The sequence below is a fragment of the Choristoneura fumiferana genome, chromosome 12 (assembly GCF_025370935.1).
Source record: "Choristoneura fumiferana chromosome 12, NRCan_CFum_1, whole genome shotgun sequence".
NCBI lineage: Eukaryota > Metazoa > Arthropoda > Insecta > Lepidoptera > Tortricidae > Choristoneura > Choristoneura fumiferana.
In genome coordinates this window covers 10,265,873-10,286,048 of record NC_133483.1, presented here as the reverse complement: position 1 = coordinate 10,286,048, position 20,176 = coordinate 10,265,873, and the positions used below count along the sequence as shown (strand labels likewise).

At 36.1% G+C, this 20,176-nt stretch overlaps 1 protein-coding gene across 2 annotated transcripts in view; it reads left to right on the top strand.

Annotated features, from left to right (window-relative positions):
• Nucleotides 1–11,406: 11,406 nt before the first annotated feature.
• Nucleotides 11,407–20,176, top strand: part of Grip (Glutamate receptor interacting protein) — a 279,195-nt gene continuing 270,425 nt past the window's right edge. For both annotated transcript variants that reach the window (XM_074095243.1, XM_074095242.1), the window contains exon 1: nucleotides 11,407–11,573. In XM_074095243.1, the coding sequence (XP_073951344.1) occupies nucleotides 11,468–11,573 (106 nt within the window). In that variant the 5' untranslated portion in view covers nucleotides 11,407–11,467. The remainder of the gene's footprint in view (nucleotides 11,574–20,176) is intronic.

Below are 20,176 nucleotides of genomic sequence, written 5' to 3'. Positions count from 1 at the left end.
GAATTTCCCAATTCACAATGTAAGCGCATGGGTGAATTACAAGCGTAAGCCCCTCTTAATCAGAGAGAAAACCTGAATCCGATAATATAAAGCGACGTTTATGCAAGAGATGGATAACGATGGTGGAGATGGATCAATTACTAGAGTCTGTCCACCTTTAAATTACGTTAGATATTAAATGAGTAGACCAAGCTGCCACCACTTCTTTTGCAACTGTCACATGTATAACGCAGAAAGCGTGAGCATGGTGTTTTTTAATTACGAAAAGTATTATGACTACTACAAGTATGAACAGTCCTTTAATTATTATTATTGTGTGGTTTAAAAGGTAATAAAATACATCAACCTCCGAAAAAACTCTGAACCTTCTAGTTATCTACACGGTCTTTTTAAATAAATCAGGAATATTTCTGCAGACGGTAAGGTTAGTTTGATTGGGCACTGCTACAAAACTTGTTGATTATTTTTTAACTGTAGTTAACGTAATGTTGCCATGAGTTCATCGAAACTCAAAGTGTACCGTGTCAAAGGCGTGACTCATTGAGAAACAAATATACCGATGCAAAACTTTCACAGTAGTCCCCAAAAAGAAAAGATTAATATACGTCTTTCGTTCACTGTAAAGTTTATCACTCATTTAGTTTACTAGTTCAATTAAGTTTAATAGCTCAACAATCCATCTACCAATCCTGCTTCAGTTGATAAGAGATGAGGTTCAACGTTTCAGTCGTACGAGTTTCTTTCACGGAACTACTAAACCGATTGATGTACGGATTGAAATTCACTAAATCTTATAAACCTTTGAATTACGCGCGTCATGGCGCGTGATGACTTTTTTATATTTAAAATATAAATTATAAATATTGTGATAATACAAAAACAAAAATAAGCAGGTTAACGATAAGATTCAAGAACTGATCTACTGAAGTATACTTCAGTATCAGAATCTGAACTGAACTACTGAACAATAGAGTGATAGCATAGCTGAGCAGCTGATACATTTGAGGCACTCATTCGTAAACTACTCATATCTATTTCACAGGGTTGTTCAGTTAAACTAACCAAACCATCCGCTGAACGATACCGGATGAATTCTATAACGTACACTCTAATGATCACTTAAATATAAGCTGTTTTAAAGAATTAATTCAAACCAACCCCATTTTATACCACGTTAATACAATCCGGACTATGTTAAAACATACCTAACGAAACGAATAATGAAGCGTGAAGTTTAAGCAATACAGTTCGGAGAATATCGGGCGTCATCGGGAAGAGTCGGACGGGCTCGGTAACAAAACGAAGACTCGTCAAGCTAACGACCCAAGGAACCGAGGCTATCCATTATCGAGACGACTAGCATACTTCCAAGAAGACTTCGAGGTAGTTTGGGGGCCGAAGTTTTGGTCAGTTTTCGAAAGTCAAAACTTCAAAGTCATAAAAAGTAACCTCTATCCTTTTTTACCCTGAATATCAAATTGACAGAACATAAGCATTTGAAAATCATAAAGTCAGTTTAAACAGTTCTTTCATCCACCATTACCTCTCATATTTCGTTTTCTAGAATTTTCTTACCGTACAACGGCAAAAACTACTAGACACTGGCAAAATTGTCCTCCGATGGACAGAGCCATATTTTTTTAAAGAAACAACAACAACAGGGACATGCTTAGGCGACACTTTAATTTTAATCTTTATATTGCCGCGTATCTGTATTTAACGACACTACATTTAGGGCGAATCAATTATTTTGTTGTGGAGGTGTATAATTAAGTATACAAAGAAACCACCCAAATTGAATATTACCTACATACAGACGTAGTGCACGTAGACTGTAGGATTTTTATCGTCGTCCGTAATCTATTTGTGTTTAGCATTTAGCAAAAAATAAAACTTCAAACACGATATCAACCATGCTAGCCTTTCGCGCCATATTTCGCATTTTCTTCTTGTTTAACTTCTACAATCCGCCAGTTTTATGCCAGATGCTTTTAATCTAATTTTAGAACAATTCTTGTGTAAGTAACGCTGGGAGTTTTCAGAAACTTTCCAGTCTCCAGATATTGCTTCTTGAAGTTGTGGTTAGAAATGACGTCACTAGCTCTAAATGTGACAGATTATAATCCCACCAAAACATTCTGTAAAAAACTAGTCAAGTCTCGATGGAGCTGCTTGTTTATCTCTAAAAAGTAATGAAATCTAGACAAAGTCGTGCCTAGTCTAAGGTTCCTTACTGCGATTTCTCTATTATTATAGTTAATGTTGTGTGAATTGGCCGTTGACTTGTACCCACTCACGTATAAAGAATGTTTGAGTCTTAAGTCTTATCCAGTAAATGTTGAGACTCAATACGCGGACAATATAAACATTCTTTATACGATAGTGGGTATACAAGTCAATGGCCAAGTCACACAACATTAACTATAATAATGGGTTTTGTACCCTTGAAAAAAATTTTCTAGGTACGTACTAGCTCGAAGTCGGTGACTCAGTACGACCCAGCAGGAGGGATTGAATGAAAGCCATAGTATGTAAAAGAGGTAGACGATTATTGTCCCACTCTTGCTGGGTCGTGCTGAGTCACCGACTTCGAGCTAGTACGTACCTAGAAAAATATTTTCAATTCGAAAGAATCATTAAGCTTCTACTTAGTCGCTTATCTAGGTATATTAATCATGATCGTTTATAGACGAGCGAGCATTATTTAGCTTTGATGAGTTCCATTGGTCATCACGGTCTTCTTCATCAGGTCCAGGTTACAAAATGATACTTTCTGAATGTAAATGCTCATTTTAATGCTAAAAATGCCAAAATCGCCATAGGTGTGCCTATAAAATTTGAGGTTTACCCTCGATTTCCCTAGGATCCCATCATTAGATCTTGACTTGGTGACAATGGGACCGCCTCAGAAGAACACCCTTTCGATTAAAAAAATAATTTTGAAAATCGGTCCACAATTGACTGAGTCATCGGTGAACATACATAAAAAAAAAAATACAAACATCCGAACATAGAATCTCCTCCTTTTTTGAAGTCGCTTAAAAACACGTATCAAGCTAGATTTAAAAAAAATAATATGAAAGATGAAAATTAAAAAGTTTATTGTTTATCATAAGGTAGGTTGACAATGAATGAAGGTTGGGGCCCTATCTAGTAAGTGTGAAACACAATTAAACAGTAGAGCAGACGTTATACTAATTATAAAACTACAAGTATTCCTGAAAGTTACGGTTATCACGTACCCGTACTTCGGTAGAGATGCATAAATGATTCATGAATCCCAAAGATATATCGCTCGGCACTTGCATAATACGAGCGAGCACCCCACGAATGTGAATAGTGTTCTCGTCGTCTACACTAGGCCAAGTATAATTTAAGTTTCCCGTAGAATTTTATTGTTTTATCAACTACCTACTGCTTGGAAATGGTAATAACTAAAACTTAGAAAATTATAAGCATGTCCTTAATTTTTATTTCTAAGTCCAGTATCTTATGAACAGCTGGCTTCTTAGGTAAAGATTATTTTATTGAGATAGCTTTTTTTCAAAAAAATATCAACCTGATCAGATTTTTCTATCTGGGTTCCCAAAAGGAAGGAAAATAAATCACCCCTCTTTTTTCGACGTGTGATTTATATATTTTTACTTATGCAGAAAAGTTTATATTTTTTGATTAACAATATTACAGTTACAATACAAATTGAGAATGTTCAATTAACAAAATTACCTATAGAACAAAGTTCCTTGTGTGCTCGCGGCAAACAAACTGACCGTTTATTTGTCTGGATCGTGCGTAGCGCTGCAAATCTGGGGGCACGGTAATGCCCCCGCCAAGTCGAGCGCGCAGCAAACACTGCCGTACCATCCTTTACTGGAACCATTTCGCCGAATTTTCAGGCTCCTATCTGAGAACCTCTGGATAAGACCAGAACGCAGAAATTTTCGTCATCCAGTAAGCTATAATCACATACTTAAAATCAAAAATTTCAAATCTGTTCATTTAGTTCCGAAGTAAAGCGAAAGCAAAGTTTCGCATTTATGACACTCACTCACTCACTCACTCATGATCATCAAATAGAACTAGTACTTCCCATAAACTCAGAGAGCTGAAATTCGGTACAGAGTTAGAGTTTAATGGCCACTTAAAGGGAAGACTATAAAAACTAGGATAATTGAAGATCTGGAGTACATGGTGTGCCTGATTAGAAACACAAGAGTTCAACCAAACTATTAGAGATCGACATACCGCCTTTACAAAAAATATTCAACTTGGTGGGCCGCTTCATTTGATAATAAGTAATAAGCCCACGTTTCTACAAAAAGAAGTGAAATCCCACCAAAAACATTCTGTAAATTAAAAGGTTTTTTAGTTTATAATTTTTTTACACCATTAGGGTTATAACTTTTTTCGAAATTTTTATGGGACCTACTTCGAGGTATACCCTATCCAATAAAATAAGAATTATCAAAATATAGGACTACTCAGTAAAAAGTTATGCGTGATCATACATAAAAAAAAATATACACGTCGACTTGAGAACCTCCTCCGCTTTATTTCGTTGGTAAAAAAATATGTTTTTGACTTTCATATCATATCATAATTTATTACCACGCTCGGGACTTATCACGCTAACAAAACGAGTTATAAACCTCGACTTTTCAGCCACATTCAAGACCTCCTGTACACACACAGGGTTTCTATCAATATTCCACTCCAAAAGTTTACTGGAGATCTTTCTCAAGTACAACTACCTAGGGAGTATAAATTTGTAATTGTATTGCAAAACAAAATAATTAGTAAAAATATCAACGAACTAAAAGAATTACTTTGTTCATCCGCGACCTCACGATAGCTATGTCTAAACAAAAAATGTGTGTTCGTACAGCTTCTCCACCTTCTCACTGTAAGAACACACCACAAACCCAACTATCACCTTCCTCGTAGTACCACCAACTTGTTCCACCAGTGGGTCGAGAAGGAATATCTTTCCTTGTGGTACCACTGAATAATAATTGTTGATCACCACACTACAATGACGCATTTCGAACTCAACCAGAGTTCATCCTCAGAGCAATACAACCGTTAAAAGATCAAATTAGGTAACTGAAATGCTTTGCTAGAAACAGCGAAAGCGTCCGCTAATTAAATAACGTGCCAAACAGCGCTCAGGACGTTAAATTTATCTGAAAGTTGCTCCCATCGTCAAATAAAGCCGTTAATGTTCAAACCAACGAGCGAGATGAGCGTGTATTTTGATGATACCTTATAATATAATTATTATTTTAGTTGCATGAGCCGAAAGCACGGATATAGAGAGTTATAAATTTGCTCTCAAGTTTCATATTTATCTCAATAGAGGTAGTAATTGTATCTGTTGTGTGCCACAGTTTGAGTTGGGGACAATCTCAGATGGAATGGAAGGTTCCTTTAGTTTTAACACAGATTATAGTTTTTTACGCGAATTTGACACAACACCCACCACCAATTCTGACTCGATGTTGGAATCACAGTGGCAGCTGCAACACATCCAGATGTATAAAATATTGCGTAGATTTTAGAGATATGATCTCCAAAATGCTGACCCACAAGGTACTGTTCTAATTCCAACTCTTTCATTCTGCATTCGTTTCAATAACATCTTAAAAATAAGAAATAGCCACTTTCATTACATAATTAAGTGTCATTTCTGGTCATACACCGTAAATCGAACACGCAAACATTTCACGGAATCACGTAACGAACGTCGGAACATGTGTTTAAAATTGAAACTCCACTTGTATATTTTAAATAGAGGGTTAATAAATAATAATCAATTTAAACTCAATATTTACCTCACAGGAAGCATTTTTACATTGCATGCGAGGTTAAAAAAAATGTTTTCATGGCATATTCTAATAATTTAGTAACAAAGTCAAAAGATTTAGTAACATAGTAGTGTCACTGAGTTTTTAGATCACTAGGTCGAATATTATGCTTCTAGAAGGATTAATGGGCTCTTATGCATAGATCGTTTCTCATTCAGCATATTTTCTTCCTTTACGACTTGCAACACAGTTGCTGCGTAAGTTGCTTTAATAGTAATAGGCAAGTGATTAAGCAGCGCTACTGCCACAGTAACATGAAGGTGTGTTACTGTTGCATCGTTTCTAAGCCAGCCAGTAAGGAAGCACACCGTAAGCAACATTGAATTTCAAAGTAAATTGAGCTCTGTCATGCCTTTTCCAGTAATCCAACTAACTTGACGTCTCCATAGTTATGAGCATCGTTTAATCCCTCGCGACAGTAGCCGCTCCACGCCGGTAATGATTACCGTAAAATTAAATCCACCTAATTGCCTCAGACGACATTTGTCAAGCAGACAACAATAAGTGTTGGCGTTAGCTATAGCGACTTAGGAGTTCGGAGCGAGTTGTGTTCTCTTATTACAAGTAAATGATCTTGACAGGTAAATGAAATTTGATAGATGTTACTTTGGAGGATCGATTTCGTCTAATATTTTTTCCAAGGTTTATACTTGGCATAATTACCAGCGACTCAAAAGGACCAGGCATCGTATGCTGTAGAGTTGTTTTGTTGGCAGTTTTACGCTGGTTAGTGAAATAATTCTGATAGATAAACTGCAAAAGATCATACAGAACCGGATTCAATACGGCCGAGTCAATATTGTAATAACAAGAACATTAAGTCAATTTAGTAAAATTAAATCATAACTTCTTATTTATTTTTCCAATTTAAAACCGCAATTATAATTCTGGAGCTTACCCTTTGTCGCGGCCGGCGAAAAGTAAGCGTTCCTTTGAAGTACAAATTGTCGCGCGTTTGAGACGGGACTAAAATAAGCCAAAATGAAAAATGCCTTCTAAAAAAATATCGTTTCTAAATAAAATAACCTGTCTGCGTAGCTCACGGGTTTGAGGGGCAGCGACTGACGAGTATTTCTGTAAAAATGTTGAAGATTTACCTTTTTCATCCTTCATGTATAAAAGCTAAGGTCGTTTTTACGCACTAAGAGAAAATATAGTTTGGAGAAAAAACTACATTATATTGACAGTAAGTATTGATACATGTTCAACACGGAATGATATGGGACTAAACAACTAAATAATGTTTAGTAATATTACACGAGATCTGTTTGTTTTCTATCAAACGCTACATTATAAGTATTTGGAATATTATAAGAGTAGTTATATAATTGGGTTTATAAAGTCGAGTAAGTATCGTGATTAAACATGAGCTTATCTATAGAATAAGGTACGATATTAGGTATAAGATCTAATTATATAGGTAATAATTTTGAATATAAATCAAAAATAAATTAAAAATAAGACTGGTTTATTAAATACCTAATGTACGAAATAATTTGACTGAGGGCACAGGTGTAATAAAAGGACAGGTGTAATGAAATTGGCGAAAATCTGGCCTTTTGTGGGATGTCATTTTGTGACTTATTCCGTTAATAATACTGTAAGATTCATCGTTACTAATAAATAATACGAATTTAATTTAATTTGAGTTTATGCCAATAACAGCCAAGTTGTATGAAATCTCACAAAAGGCCAGTTTACTCCAGGCTTATTTAGCTGTTTATGAGATTTTACTACTTTCTATATGTAATCATCCCTAAAAGAGACTGCTCGTTTTTATAACATGTTTTGTCGGGGTAATACTCTTTCTACACGGTGACATACTAAAATCAACCAATATGTTACCGCTTGGACGATTTGTCGTATAATATAAAAACAGTGTGTTGAGACCATCCCTATGAAACAAACCGATGACTGGAGGTTTTAGTATCTGTCACGCGGGACCTCGCAATTGCATTTACTGTTTCTTTATACCATCATCTCTGTTCGAAAGAAAGACGCATGGTAAATGCGATTGTGAGCAACCATGCGCAGAGGTTATATTTTATTGTCCGACACGCTCGAATTAACAATCGAATTGGCCATGTCTTTCTGTTAAACGATAATTGACGAGAATACGAGTAAAAGAGACGGTAAATGCGTTTGCAAGCCGCCGCGCTATAGATAATATCGCTATGGCTAAAGTACCGTGCCTTGGCGATCGTTCGCTGTGGTGCTTTTTGATGGGCCCAACAGTAGTTTTATTTTTCTGCTAATGACAATAACTTCGATAATATGGAATTAAAATACTTCCAAATAAAATCTTATACTAAAAACGAATAGTCTAGCGTTTGACATGAGTAATCAATGACCTGACTGACTGACCAACTCATCAACGCCCGCTTCAAACTCTTTCCCCTGAAAGCTGTATTTGCATTTATTTTCTGTGCTGTGGTCAAAGAACAAAAAAACGTTTTTCAAAATAACCACGAAAAATCCTGACAAAAACTTGTAAAAGACATTCTGGTAATAGCAACGTTAGTTTATCTTAACTATCTAAACAAAAAAAGCAACGCCGGTTGCCTAGCGACGCTAATCGCGTTGCCCGACCCTAGTAACGAGCCCGGTTAACGGATTACCCTAAGACTAACTGCATTAAATAGCCGCTTAGATTTCACTCCGGACTCCGCGAGGATGAGAATGCAGATTTATTTCATTAGTTATTGGCATCGACTTGAAAGATAATATTATGTAGTTTGGATGACAATGCAAGTACAAGATAAATAATATTTAAGATTGGTTTAAAAATTAATAACGTAACATAAATATTTTTAAAATTCCAGCGAAATAAAAATCCATTTAAGAATATAAAATAATATTAATTTACTTTACATAATATATTAATATTATAAAATATATATTTTAGGTGTCCAAGGGCGGCAGTAATTGCTTCCCATCGGGTGACTCGCATGCTCGTTCGTTTCCCCCCTCTTCTATATAAAAAAAAAACAATGGTTGCATGGACCTATCTGTAATACACATGTCATGTGACTGCACATTAGGCTCTATTTATAAAATAAATTTTAACATGTTTTAAATTAAATGAAACTATTTAATTTTATTTAATTTCAATAAATATAACAACTTTGAACAAGACATCAACTCACCAGTTATTATAAATTATCTTTAAAACATCGCTTTATCATGCATTGTCCAGCAAAGGTAGTATCAACAATGACTCGTGATAACTTGCAGGTGATACTACACATAACTGTGAATAATTATCATGGCGGATCCTTTCATTCTATGGAAAATATGCTCAATTTTTCTTTGTCAAAGATATCTTCGGTGTACGGTTTTATTACCTACACAGATATTGTTTTGATCCATCCGACTAATCCTACTAATATTTATTACAAATACGAAAAAATATATGTTTGTGTAGGTAGTGTGTTACTCCTTCAGGCTAAAACAAACGAATTGGGATGAAATTTGGTACGTAGATGGTTGGATGTCTGAATAACACATAGCTTATTTTGTATCTCAATAATATTCCCACGCTATCGGGATAAAATTCTTCGCGTGTTTCACAAAATTGGTTACGTTTTGCATGTAGCTATACATTTTGCGTTTTATGCATTTAGCTCCTAAGACGAATTTAGAATATATACACGAAAAGTTAGTGAAATCCCGAAATTTCAATTTAACTGCCGGAACTAATGCATTACGCGTGGGAAGCCACGGGTATAGTCTAGTCCTTAATAAATTTCGTATCTGTATGCTATTAATGTTACGCTATTACCAGTAACTAACCAAAACAATGTCCTACTGTCTACTTCCTCAGGTCAAGGCATGAGGTATTATTATAAGCATTGTGCAGGCGGCATTGTTCGCAGGAACGTGTCCGTGATCAACGGTATCAGCCCTTGACGTTGTGCAAACCTAGGGCCGAGTTCACATTTTTACATAAGTCATAATAATAAGTATAACAAAGGTATCTCTAGTACTAAAATTAATATATCTGGACCAGTTGATGTTCCGAATTCCTTAAAATCGTGAGTAGAAAGGTTTAATTTTGTAATTTTATTCAAATAACTATGTAGGTAAGTTCATAGTAGGTCACTCTTAGGTAGCTGTTGCATTCTACTCAGTCTACGAAGAATTCACTTATCTATGACTATCACCTAGGAACTAATGTAAATGTCACTTTCTGGAATAAAATCTATCCCATGATCTTCTCAGAGTCTCAAACTATGACACAGACACAGACCGAATTAAGTAGCAAGGACTATTGGAGTCAATCATTATAATCAATAATCAATAAGTAATAAAAGAAAATGATATTAGCAGCTCATTAATTTGAATTAGCAAGTTTAATCAAATACAGTTCCTTACTAGATATCATTTAAAAAATATCTATACCCCCCTCTCGAAGCGAGTACCTATCTACTTAACCAAACCCAAGTATCCATTCTCTACGTGTCAATATCGGAGCACGTCTTTATTACCAATCACGGTACGTGAATCCGATACGCAGTGCATCAGAAACGTGCTTTTGTGGGACTGGTGTACCGAACACAAATTATGACGGGTGACAGTGATACAACTTGCGGAAATGCTACTAGTGTAAACAGAGCTTAAAGGAGATTGTGCATGCCCCTAGACTTGAAACTGGTTGAAATGCAAGTATGTTTGTACACTAGAGGGTTGTAGTTCGGCTAATTATTTTAGTTATGATGAGGTGTGTGAACTGTTCGAGTTAAAACAGTGTTGCCACATCAGATTTTTTTTTACTCTAATGCTACGCGAAATTACCCTAAACTTGGCACTTTTTTACCCTAAAATTTTTAATATAAAAAAAGCAAATAAATGCGATTTATTAATAAACTAATACCTAAACTACTACACAGTTTCGAAATATTCTTGGATTGCATCCATTAGTCTTGTTTTCTATGTCATCTGCAGTATTTTTTTTAAATCGTACAGTTTATTCAAAACCTTTTACCCTAAATAATTTTCTACGCCAAAAAATACCCTAAACGCGTAAAAATACCTAAAATTTAGGGTAAAATACCCCTAAGGTGGGAACACCGAGTTAAAAGCAGGCGAGGCACGAGAGAGAGACGAGCACAACACGTGAACTTTGAAAGATATTCAATACAATACAATAAGTCTTTATTGACTACCAACACATAGTAAGCAGTCAGAAAACACAGGTATTTAGAGATTCACGAGACATACGTAAGAGTATAATAATTTAAGTAATTTTGAACATGAAACTACCGTGAGACTCACTCATATTAATAATGTGGGGCTAAACTCGATTTAAGACGTGAGTTATCCGGGTCAATATATTTAATTTAAGTAATGTTTAAACTTTGAAATCATTAACCAAGTATATTGCCAAGATCAGCATCATTAAACTAATCCATCGTCCATTCATCCGTAAATGCATCTATAAGCCATCTTAAACTACCTCATATAGGCTTTGTCAAACGCAAGCCTATAACACCAAGTGTTTTACGGTCGATTTTGACTCTTATTTTCTTTCTTTTCAGATATGACCGTGTTCAGTGCTGTGTGTGTCTAGTGTCAGTGTAGTGTGGGCAGACAGTCATGTCAGGATGAAGCTGTGGAAGAGCCTTAAGATCTCGATAGGCAGCCGAGGTGATCCTAAGGCGTATTCTCAGGAATTGCCACAGTGGGGCCCTCAGGGATATGAGCTAGACGGTAAGTGTGCGAAATTGATTGATAAATATTTAAATGAAAAATACACAAAATATATTTGGCTACTCAGTATCCCTGTAGGCAAATTTGAAGTCTTGACTCAGTAGTAATTATATGCCTTTATTGAAAAGTTCAAAACTGTTTAGGGATAGAAAATATCCCTAGGCACTTTTGATGAGTGTATCAATAGGACAATTGATAATAACTAACTTAACTACAAAATACGCCAACTTGTGGTATGAGCACTAGGCAACGAATAAACTATTTCAATTGCCTTTCTACATTTCACGTTTGTCATTCATATTTGTTTCCTTTTTTGTGCAATAAATAGTTTAGGTACATACGTACATTTATCGATATAACTTTGATAGTTATATCGATAAATACAAAATGAAATTCATGTTAAACGTACCAAAGTCGAGAACAAATATTTGTGTTATTCATACAAATATTTACCCCGATCGAGATACGAACTAATTCAAAGACAGGTTTTCTAACCACTTGGCTATCCAGTTGTCTCGTTCCGTAGTCAGACATATTCACCTAAATTTGTTGGAGCAAATAGAAAGAATTTACTGAAACATTGTTAGGAAAAGTTTCTGCTCTTCTTTAGAGTTACCATTACGAGACTATCTCGGCAGAGAAGCATGAAAATTACGGCAAGATCAGATAGAGAATTTCATCAAGGCATTAAATAAATAAAGACAAATGATAAACGAAAAAGCCAGTTTAATAATTAGGCTAGTCTAGACTAAGCTCTATAATTAGATTTAGAGCCTTAGAACAAAGTTAAATTTATGTTCTTAACTAGAATACTTAGTTTTCATTTGAAACAGTTGTATTCTAACGGCAATGAGCGCCATTATGCTCCAGTTGCTATATATTAAACTTAAAGCCCTATTAGATATAGCAAAGGGTCTTATAAGCCGGCGAGATTCTCTCCATGCAACGTTACGTTACCCTGTCTCTTTACTTCTGGGCCACTTAACACCAATTTAAACGTGGCCTCGTGAAACATGCCTGCGCATTGTATGAATCTGAAATTATATTTAACGTCCTCCAAGCGACTTACAGTGTTAAAGTGAGATACAGTATCTCGATTTTATCAGTATTTTTCTATAATAGCAGTTACTTATACGATCGCGAATAAAAGCAAAGTTAAGGAATATTTTCTTTTTGATCAAAAATGTAACAGCTGAAACTCTTCTGGAACATTGGTGTAGTGTAATCGCGCTGTGTTTTGCAGAAGGATATGATAAAACAGTGCAAGTATATGGATTCTTTTCTTCATTTAACGCACAAGCATTGCTATTTTAAGCTTTAACCATGAATTAATCTCGATGTAGCTTGGTAAAAACAACCGACGGTTCATGTACCTACCAAATTTTTCTCCAAGGCATATTACATGATATCATAAGTTCACATTCATAATCATAACATAACGTAAAGAACGTTAAAGTCTCATTAGATTCCATGGCCCGCTGATTATTTTAGGAATCACGTCTTCTATTACCCATTCAAGTTTACTACGGCCCTTAAATATGACATTCACAATAAAAGCGAAGTAGGTAATCATCGTTATCGAGAATTCCCGAATCTCGGCCCTCATTTTTGAGCTAATTTTGAATTTTGTTTCTCGAAAACATTTCCTAAGGATCCAATATACTTGGTATTGCTCTTTTGCCCCCGGCTACGACTGAGATTGCAATGATTTGGCAATTTTGCTCAAGATTGTTGCTTTTGAATATTCTCTTTCGAGCGGACTCTTTTTTGTATTTTCGAAGTTTATTTTTATTACTTTTCGCCTGACAATTCAGCTTATCTCGGTTTCTTTGTTTTTTGGTGGCCTTGTAGGATTGGATCACGTTTTTGTTTTAAAATAACATAAAAAACAATAGTTTCTGGTTCCATTTACTTTCCAAATTATTTCATGAATTACAATAAAGGCTAGAGCGTAGTCTAAGCGTATTGAAATAAAATATGGCGTAGTGAAATAATAAAATCGATAACCGTGTTCATACTCGTAATGCATACGAATGAAAACAAAACTTAAATTTTAGTAATACCTCAACTAATGTTGCAGTACGGTATTTTAAAATTCAAAAATACGTTTCCGCAATCAGATGTGACATAAAAATTGTACCCTGAAATGAAGTTGCAGCTGCCAAACAAACATAAAACATGTTTAAAAGTTTTACACCCTTTTCATGTTTTCTACCAGCAAAAACGAATTTCAAAACGACAAAACCAAAAAAATAACGAGCTTTTAACACTTCCTCTAATCCTTCATCCTTAAATTTTTAATTCATGAAAAACGCTTCTCGCTGACATTTCACCCCGGCCTTGCTCAGTATTTTATGTTACTGCCCTGTAAAAAGGTTCCATGACAAAAACAAATTCGTCCTTTGTCCCCTGCTTTTGTCGACTGTCCTTGTCTCTTTCAATGATTAGGTCAAAGAATCTTAATTAACAGAATTATAAAGAGGACATTTTTGTCGTAAATTCCTATTTTAATTATTGGGAAACGAAAGCTGACAAGGCTAGGTACGTGAAACCTTTTTTATTTTTATTTTTTGTACTATTTTATTTTTTTTTTACATAAGACTGACCGTGACTGACCCCTATCTCACCTGATGTTAAGTGCAGATGAGGCCAAAGGTGTCTCACTGGTTCAGTAACAGCGTTCAGTAACAGACTCTAGCCTTGAAGAGCCCTAGATAGTATTTATCCGGAAAAACAGACGACGTAACGATGTAATGTATTGTTTATCAAGATTAAAGTACACGTAACGTATTATAAACTAGAGAATATTATAATGTAATACAGCAAAGTTTATAGCTAACGATGCCAAGCAGAGTCATCTCTTGAAATTCCTAGCATTTTAATTAGGTATAAATGCGCGACATGTTTCTTCTCAATTTCGAAGAAAAAATAAGCCGTTGTAGACATTTCGCGACGCCAAGGCTCACCATCAAATATACGCACACCACACAATAATCCCCAATTATCTCACGCTAATTAATAATGCGATTTAAGATAATTATCGCGTTTGAAACACGTGGTAGCTATGCCATTACAGTTAATGGCGGTGTGTTTATTTCCGACATCATTCGCTGATTGTTCGGCCAATATTGGAGGAAATTAAGGACCGCAAATACGCTATACAATCAGCCATGCGATAGTGTGCACACGCAATTGTAATGGCGATGATAATTTGAGCACGTTCTATGTAGGTATAGCTAGGTATATAAGATAATGTTTATGAAAGAGGAAAACCGCGATACTGGTTTGACCAATAGCTTCTTAAGCAGAGAGTTGTGGGTTTGATCGGGCTCGCGCTTCTGAGTTTTATCAGGATATAGGTTTGTGCGAAATTAAATGCTAAATTGACCACTATTTTTTTCGGTGAAGAAGAACATCATGAGGATATCATTAGCACCGGGCCTGTGACCCTGAAGGCCTGTCCTAAGAAGGGAGATTAAAGAGAAAACATAATAACATTTTACTTAACTAACGACACGAAATCCTTAAAGGCACTTACAAGTAACTTAATTTTATTAGGTAGGTACTTAATAAGATACAACAGGGTTTAATTAAAAACTTAAAACACGGCCCTAGTCAAAATAAATTTAGTGCTTATTGAACTAATAAAATTTTAAGATCTTTAGGATTAAACGACTTTCAAGTTTGTAGTCTGGATTTGAAGTGTACCTAATCAATCAGTTCGGCCTGTTCAAGACTGTGACCGTCTATACCAATTATCACTTATAATAAATATTAAAGTATTTTTGTCTGTCTGTCTATCTATATAAAAAAGTGCGAGTCTGACTCTGAGTTCACGGGAAGTACCCTGTAGGTTTTGTTTCCCTTGTGAGTTTCGAAAATTTGCGGAAATTTGCAGCATAAACGGCTGCATCTTTTGATTGCGTCGGCTTAGAAGTTTTTTTTTTACAGCTCCAAGGGACAGTAGACCTCAGTATTCGATATAAATTTCAGCTTGATACCTCCACGCGTTCCCGAGAAAAAGGGTCTTGACCGACAGACAGACAGACGGACAAAAAGTGATCCTATAAGGGTTCCGTTTTTTCCTTTTGAGGTACCGAACCCTAAAAATACAAAAAGTTACTTTATATCCGAGGAAAAAGATTTTTTTCCAAGTGATCGCGATAAATGAATCCCACGTAGACGAGAAAGTTACATGTAACATCTGGTATAATACATGTAAAATCTGGAATGCTTGATCTTTAACGGTGAATCAATTGTTTGAAGAGTTCGCTGGCCACATAGAAAGGAGTTGAAAAACAATATAGTAAGAGGTAAAGCATAACTTTTCGATCTTTGATTTATCGACTTTTGCGTCTATCTTCAAGCTTCACTACGTTGGCACCGCAGACTCGATTGCGTTCCCATAAAACAGCAGTTCCAGTCAGATCTTTATCACATCCCTTCAAAGCAACCTCCAAAATTTTCATTTCACAGTCATTGAATTAAAACTTTTTCCCAAAGACCGTTTCAAAAGGAAGGCGTAGCCTATGCATTTGCGTTAAAAAAAATGTCCTGCGCTTAAGGAAAGAACGTTAAAACTTCCAACGGTTTCGAGTAAATTATCTTGAGATTGAACCTTGCGAGTGAAGTTTGGAAAGTTTCGGAAAGTCCGGGGTCTGGCCGAGGGAAAAATTGCCGTTAAGGCTTGGACGAGTATGCTAAAGAGCCGAGCGGGATGTAATGAGTCGCGCTGAGATCGATTGTCTCCTGTTTATGAATGACTGGTGGTAGGGTAGCCAACCCAGTAGTTGAGAATAAGAGGAAGCTAGTGATGTAGTCAAGACAAAAGGCACAATTTTATAGGTACAATACAATACATGACCCTTTTTTGTTAATCCAGCACAAAACACAAAAATAATTGCATACGTTTTTATAATAAAATTCCAAAAAATATTATAAATGAAACATCTACATGATGAAATAATCTTATTACTAATCCCACCATAATAATATATAATGATAAAGCATGCGATTGTAAGTATGAACGTGAGTGTGTACGTGTGTATGTTAGTTACCTACTCCTTCACACTAAAAGGACATGCCTGATTTAGATGAAATTGGTATGTAGATAGCTGGACGTCTGGTATAACAACACTAACAATAACTAACTAAATAACGGCTTTAGGATTCTGATGGGGCTGCCGCGGTCTTGCAGCGCGTCGGGCACGTTTGCGCTGGCTAGAACGGATGATTTCTATGCCTTTATTGAATCAGTCGTTACTTTATGGACCTCCACATATCAATGAACTAAAAGAGTTTATTTGCTCACCCGCGACCTTATGATAGCTAATTTTATGAAAAATATGCTTGTTCATGCAGTTCCTCCACCTCCACTCCGTAAGAACACACACAAATCACACAAACCCATCTATCACCACCACCACACTACACTGATGTTAGCTAACATCTGGTAGCATGGTGTACGGTTGTGTTGCTCTGAAGATGAGCTCTGGTTGAGTTCGAAACGCGTCAGTGTAGTGTGGTGGTGGTGATAGATGGGTTTGTGTGGTTTGTGTGTGTTGTTACGGTGTGGAGGTGGAGGAACTGCATGAACACGCATATTTTGCATAAACTTAGCTAACATAATGTCGCGGGTGAGCAAAGAAATTATTTTAGTTCATTGATTTCTATGCTATGCCATCATGCGCAAGAAGACTGTCTCGATACTTGGTAGGCTGTAGGCTAGTGCCAACCCCATTCTGCAAACTGTGGTGACGAGATATGACTCGCCTTGCATGCGCCACTTTGCCCAGGTGCTGACCAGCAGAAGATGAGTCTCCTGTTGGTCATGTATCTTTTTTCAAATTCATGAACCCAATGCCCATGACCACACCAACCATTTCACAGTAAACGTCATAGTGACATCGCATTAATTAACAAGAAAAATTGTAATGACTTTTGCTTTGAAAAGGTTCCATGGTGGTTCATGAATTAAAGTCCTTGACTGTACGTGTGCGAAGCCGCGGGTAACATTCAAACAGTATGTCAAAGTAGGTAGGTATAATATCAATAGCCTCTTTAAAATATACTTCATATTATCAGCCACTACACAAGGTATACTATAGGTTCATACAGTGTAGGTCAGGTACATTATAGGAAATAATTATAGGTATAGGTTTAGGAATAGTATGGGTAGGTATAAATATAGGTTCATAATTATACGAGTACAAGGTATATTTAACAAAGGGAATTGATCATAAAACACATGTGCCAACGCATATTATTCGATGACGAGCATTTTAAAACAAAGAAAATCAAATGTTAAAACTGGTGTCCAATAAAATAGTTACGCACGAGCACCCCAGCTCCGCTGAAAAAGGTCGAACTGCGACCTGGCGCCACGTCAAAGAAATAAATTTTCAGTTACGACGTTCTAACTTTATAGCTTCGAGAGCATAGCAAGTAACAGATATTTTTCCACTAATTTTATAGCATATAAAGCAAAAAATGAAGTACAATGTTTTGTACTGTAAAATTAATTCTAACGACGAACATTAATTTACTACCATAAGATTCAGATGTAAAAAACAAAACTTACGTCGCTCCTATAAGAATGACTACATACAAATCCAAAACATGTCCGGCTATGCTTTACCTATCTATAAACAAGAGTGAACTATTTATTTCAATATAACTTTGGAAAAGGAAGCTGTTTAGTGTAATTTCAGTAAAAAAATATGAAAAAAGACCCATAATTTTCGCGCCGTGGGTGGGTTGCATGCGCTGTTGTCAACCTTATATTAGCACATGCACTATAGCATGCTATGCTCATGCTCAGACCCTGAACTACGTAGTGTAAAATTTGAACTTCGTATCTTGCCGTCCCGCTGACGCTTAAATTATTTAATACGAGAGTGAGAGGGATAGTAAGATGCGAACTTCGATTTTCAAATTTCGTACGCGCACAGAAAGACGCAAGTTGAGCATAAAAGGGCATTAGTGTGAACATAGCTTTACGTTATATCTGTTATGGAATGAAGTTTTAGCCATCAAATGCTCAATTAGACTGACACTTATGATTTAGTTATCCCGTCGTTAATTTTCAAGCAGACACTACCTAGGTCGTTAATATTATTGCAGTTACTGTTTCAAGTATAAACCAAGGTTTGATTTATAATTAATGGTTACGAGGTCGTGAATCATGCAGGTTTCGTGACTTGACATTTCATCTACAGACCCAATAATGCCTACATATCTCATAATATTAAGTCTGCAGCCAACAAGCAGATTATAAATAAAAACAGATAGACCAACTTGAATTTCTCAAGGTATAAATTCTATAATAAGACAACGAAAAGGACTTTAACGTGTTTTACGCCAACGAAAATTTAACGAAACTTATAATTAACTGGTTTTTTTATCTACATACATAAGTTTTTTTTTATAAATCCCGTGTCTATATAAAATTTAATTGAGCATAATTAATTAATTTTCATGAGCAAGTCATATTTATACATATAAGAATAGGCTAGTTACGTAAAAAAAATAGTCTGTCACTTAAATCAAACACGTGTTTTTTCTTATGTCAATTGAACAAATAACGATGAAGATGAACATAGCCAGTTAACGTTCCGCTTGACGTCACGCCGTGCGACACCTTTCATCACGCCGCGACGTCACAGGCCCCCATCTCGAACTCCCGAATTTGTCTTTGTAATTTTTCGTATGTTTGACAAAAAAAATGGTGTCCAATATTTTCGGACTAAATGGAATAATATTTTTAAACCAGGAAACTAGCCTATTGCCTTAAATAGTACATTGTATCTTAAGGGCGGTAAATAAGGAATTACAAACGAGAGTCTATTAGAAGCCCGAATGAGTCACTGTTCATTATTCTAGTACCGCCCGTGCGATAAAAAATTTGCGAGTAAAATTGTTTATTTGTACGACAAAAAATACTATTTTTGCCGAAATTGTCGATACCTTAGGCTGCGCTCTTGGCAGCGCCAGCATCCTCCTCCAACAGCACCGTGCGCAGCAGCAACGCGCAGCAGTATTACGAGTACTACTGGCAATGACTCATTAACCGACCTTGGGTTTCATGACAAGAAAATTGAAAATTAGTACGCGCATTACCCAAAGGGTTCTACACGATGGCCCTGAAATAAATCCTGAAATGTTTACAGTTTTAGAGTTTGCGAAATGAAAAGTTGCAAAATGAAACAGGTTGCCACACGTTACGTTGCGAAAAGGCAGTATTCGCTTTTTACGAGTGTTTGCCCGCGGCTTCGTCCGCGTGGAATTCGGTTATCGCGCGCTGTTCACTCATTTACCGATCTTGGGCTTCATGACAAGAAAAAGGCTCGAAGGTTTTAGATGGGGCATTACGTAATTTATTGAATCAGGCGTTACTTTGCGGAGGTCCATATCAATGAACTAAAAGAATTTCCTTGCTCACCCGCGACCTTACGATAGCTAAGCTTATGCAAAATATGCGTGTTCATGCAGTTCCTCCACCTCCACACTGTAAGAACACACACAAATTACACAAACCCACCTATCACCACCACCACACTACACTGACGCGTTTCGAACTCAACCAGAGCTCATCTTCAGAGTGA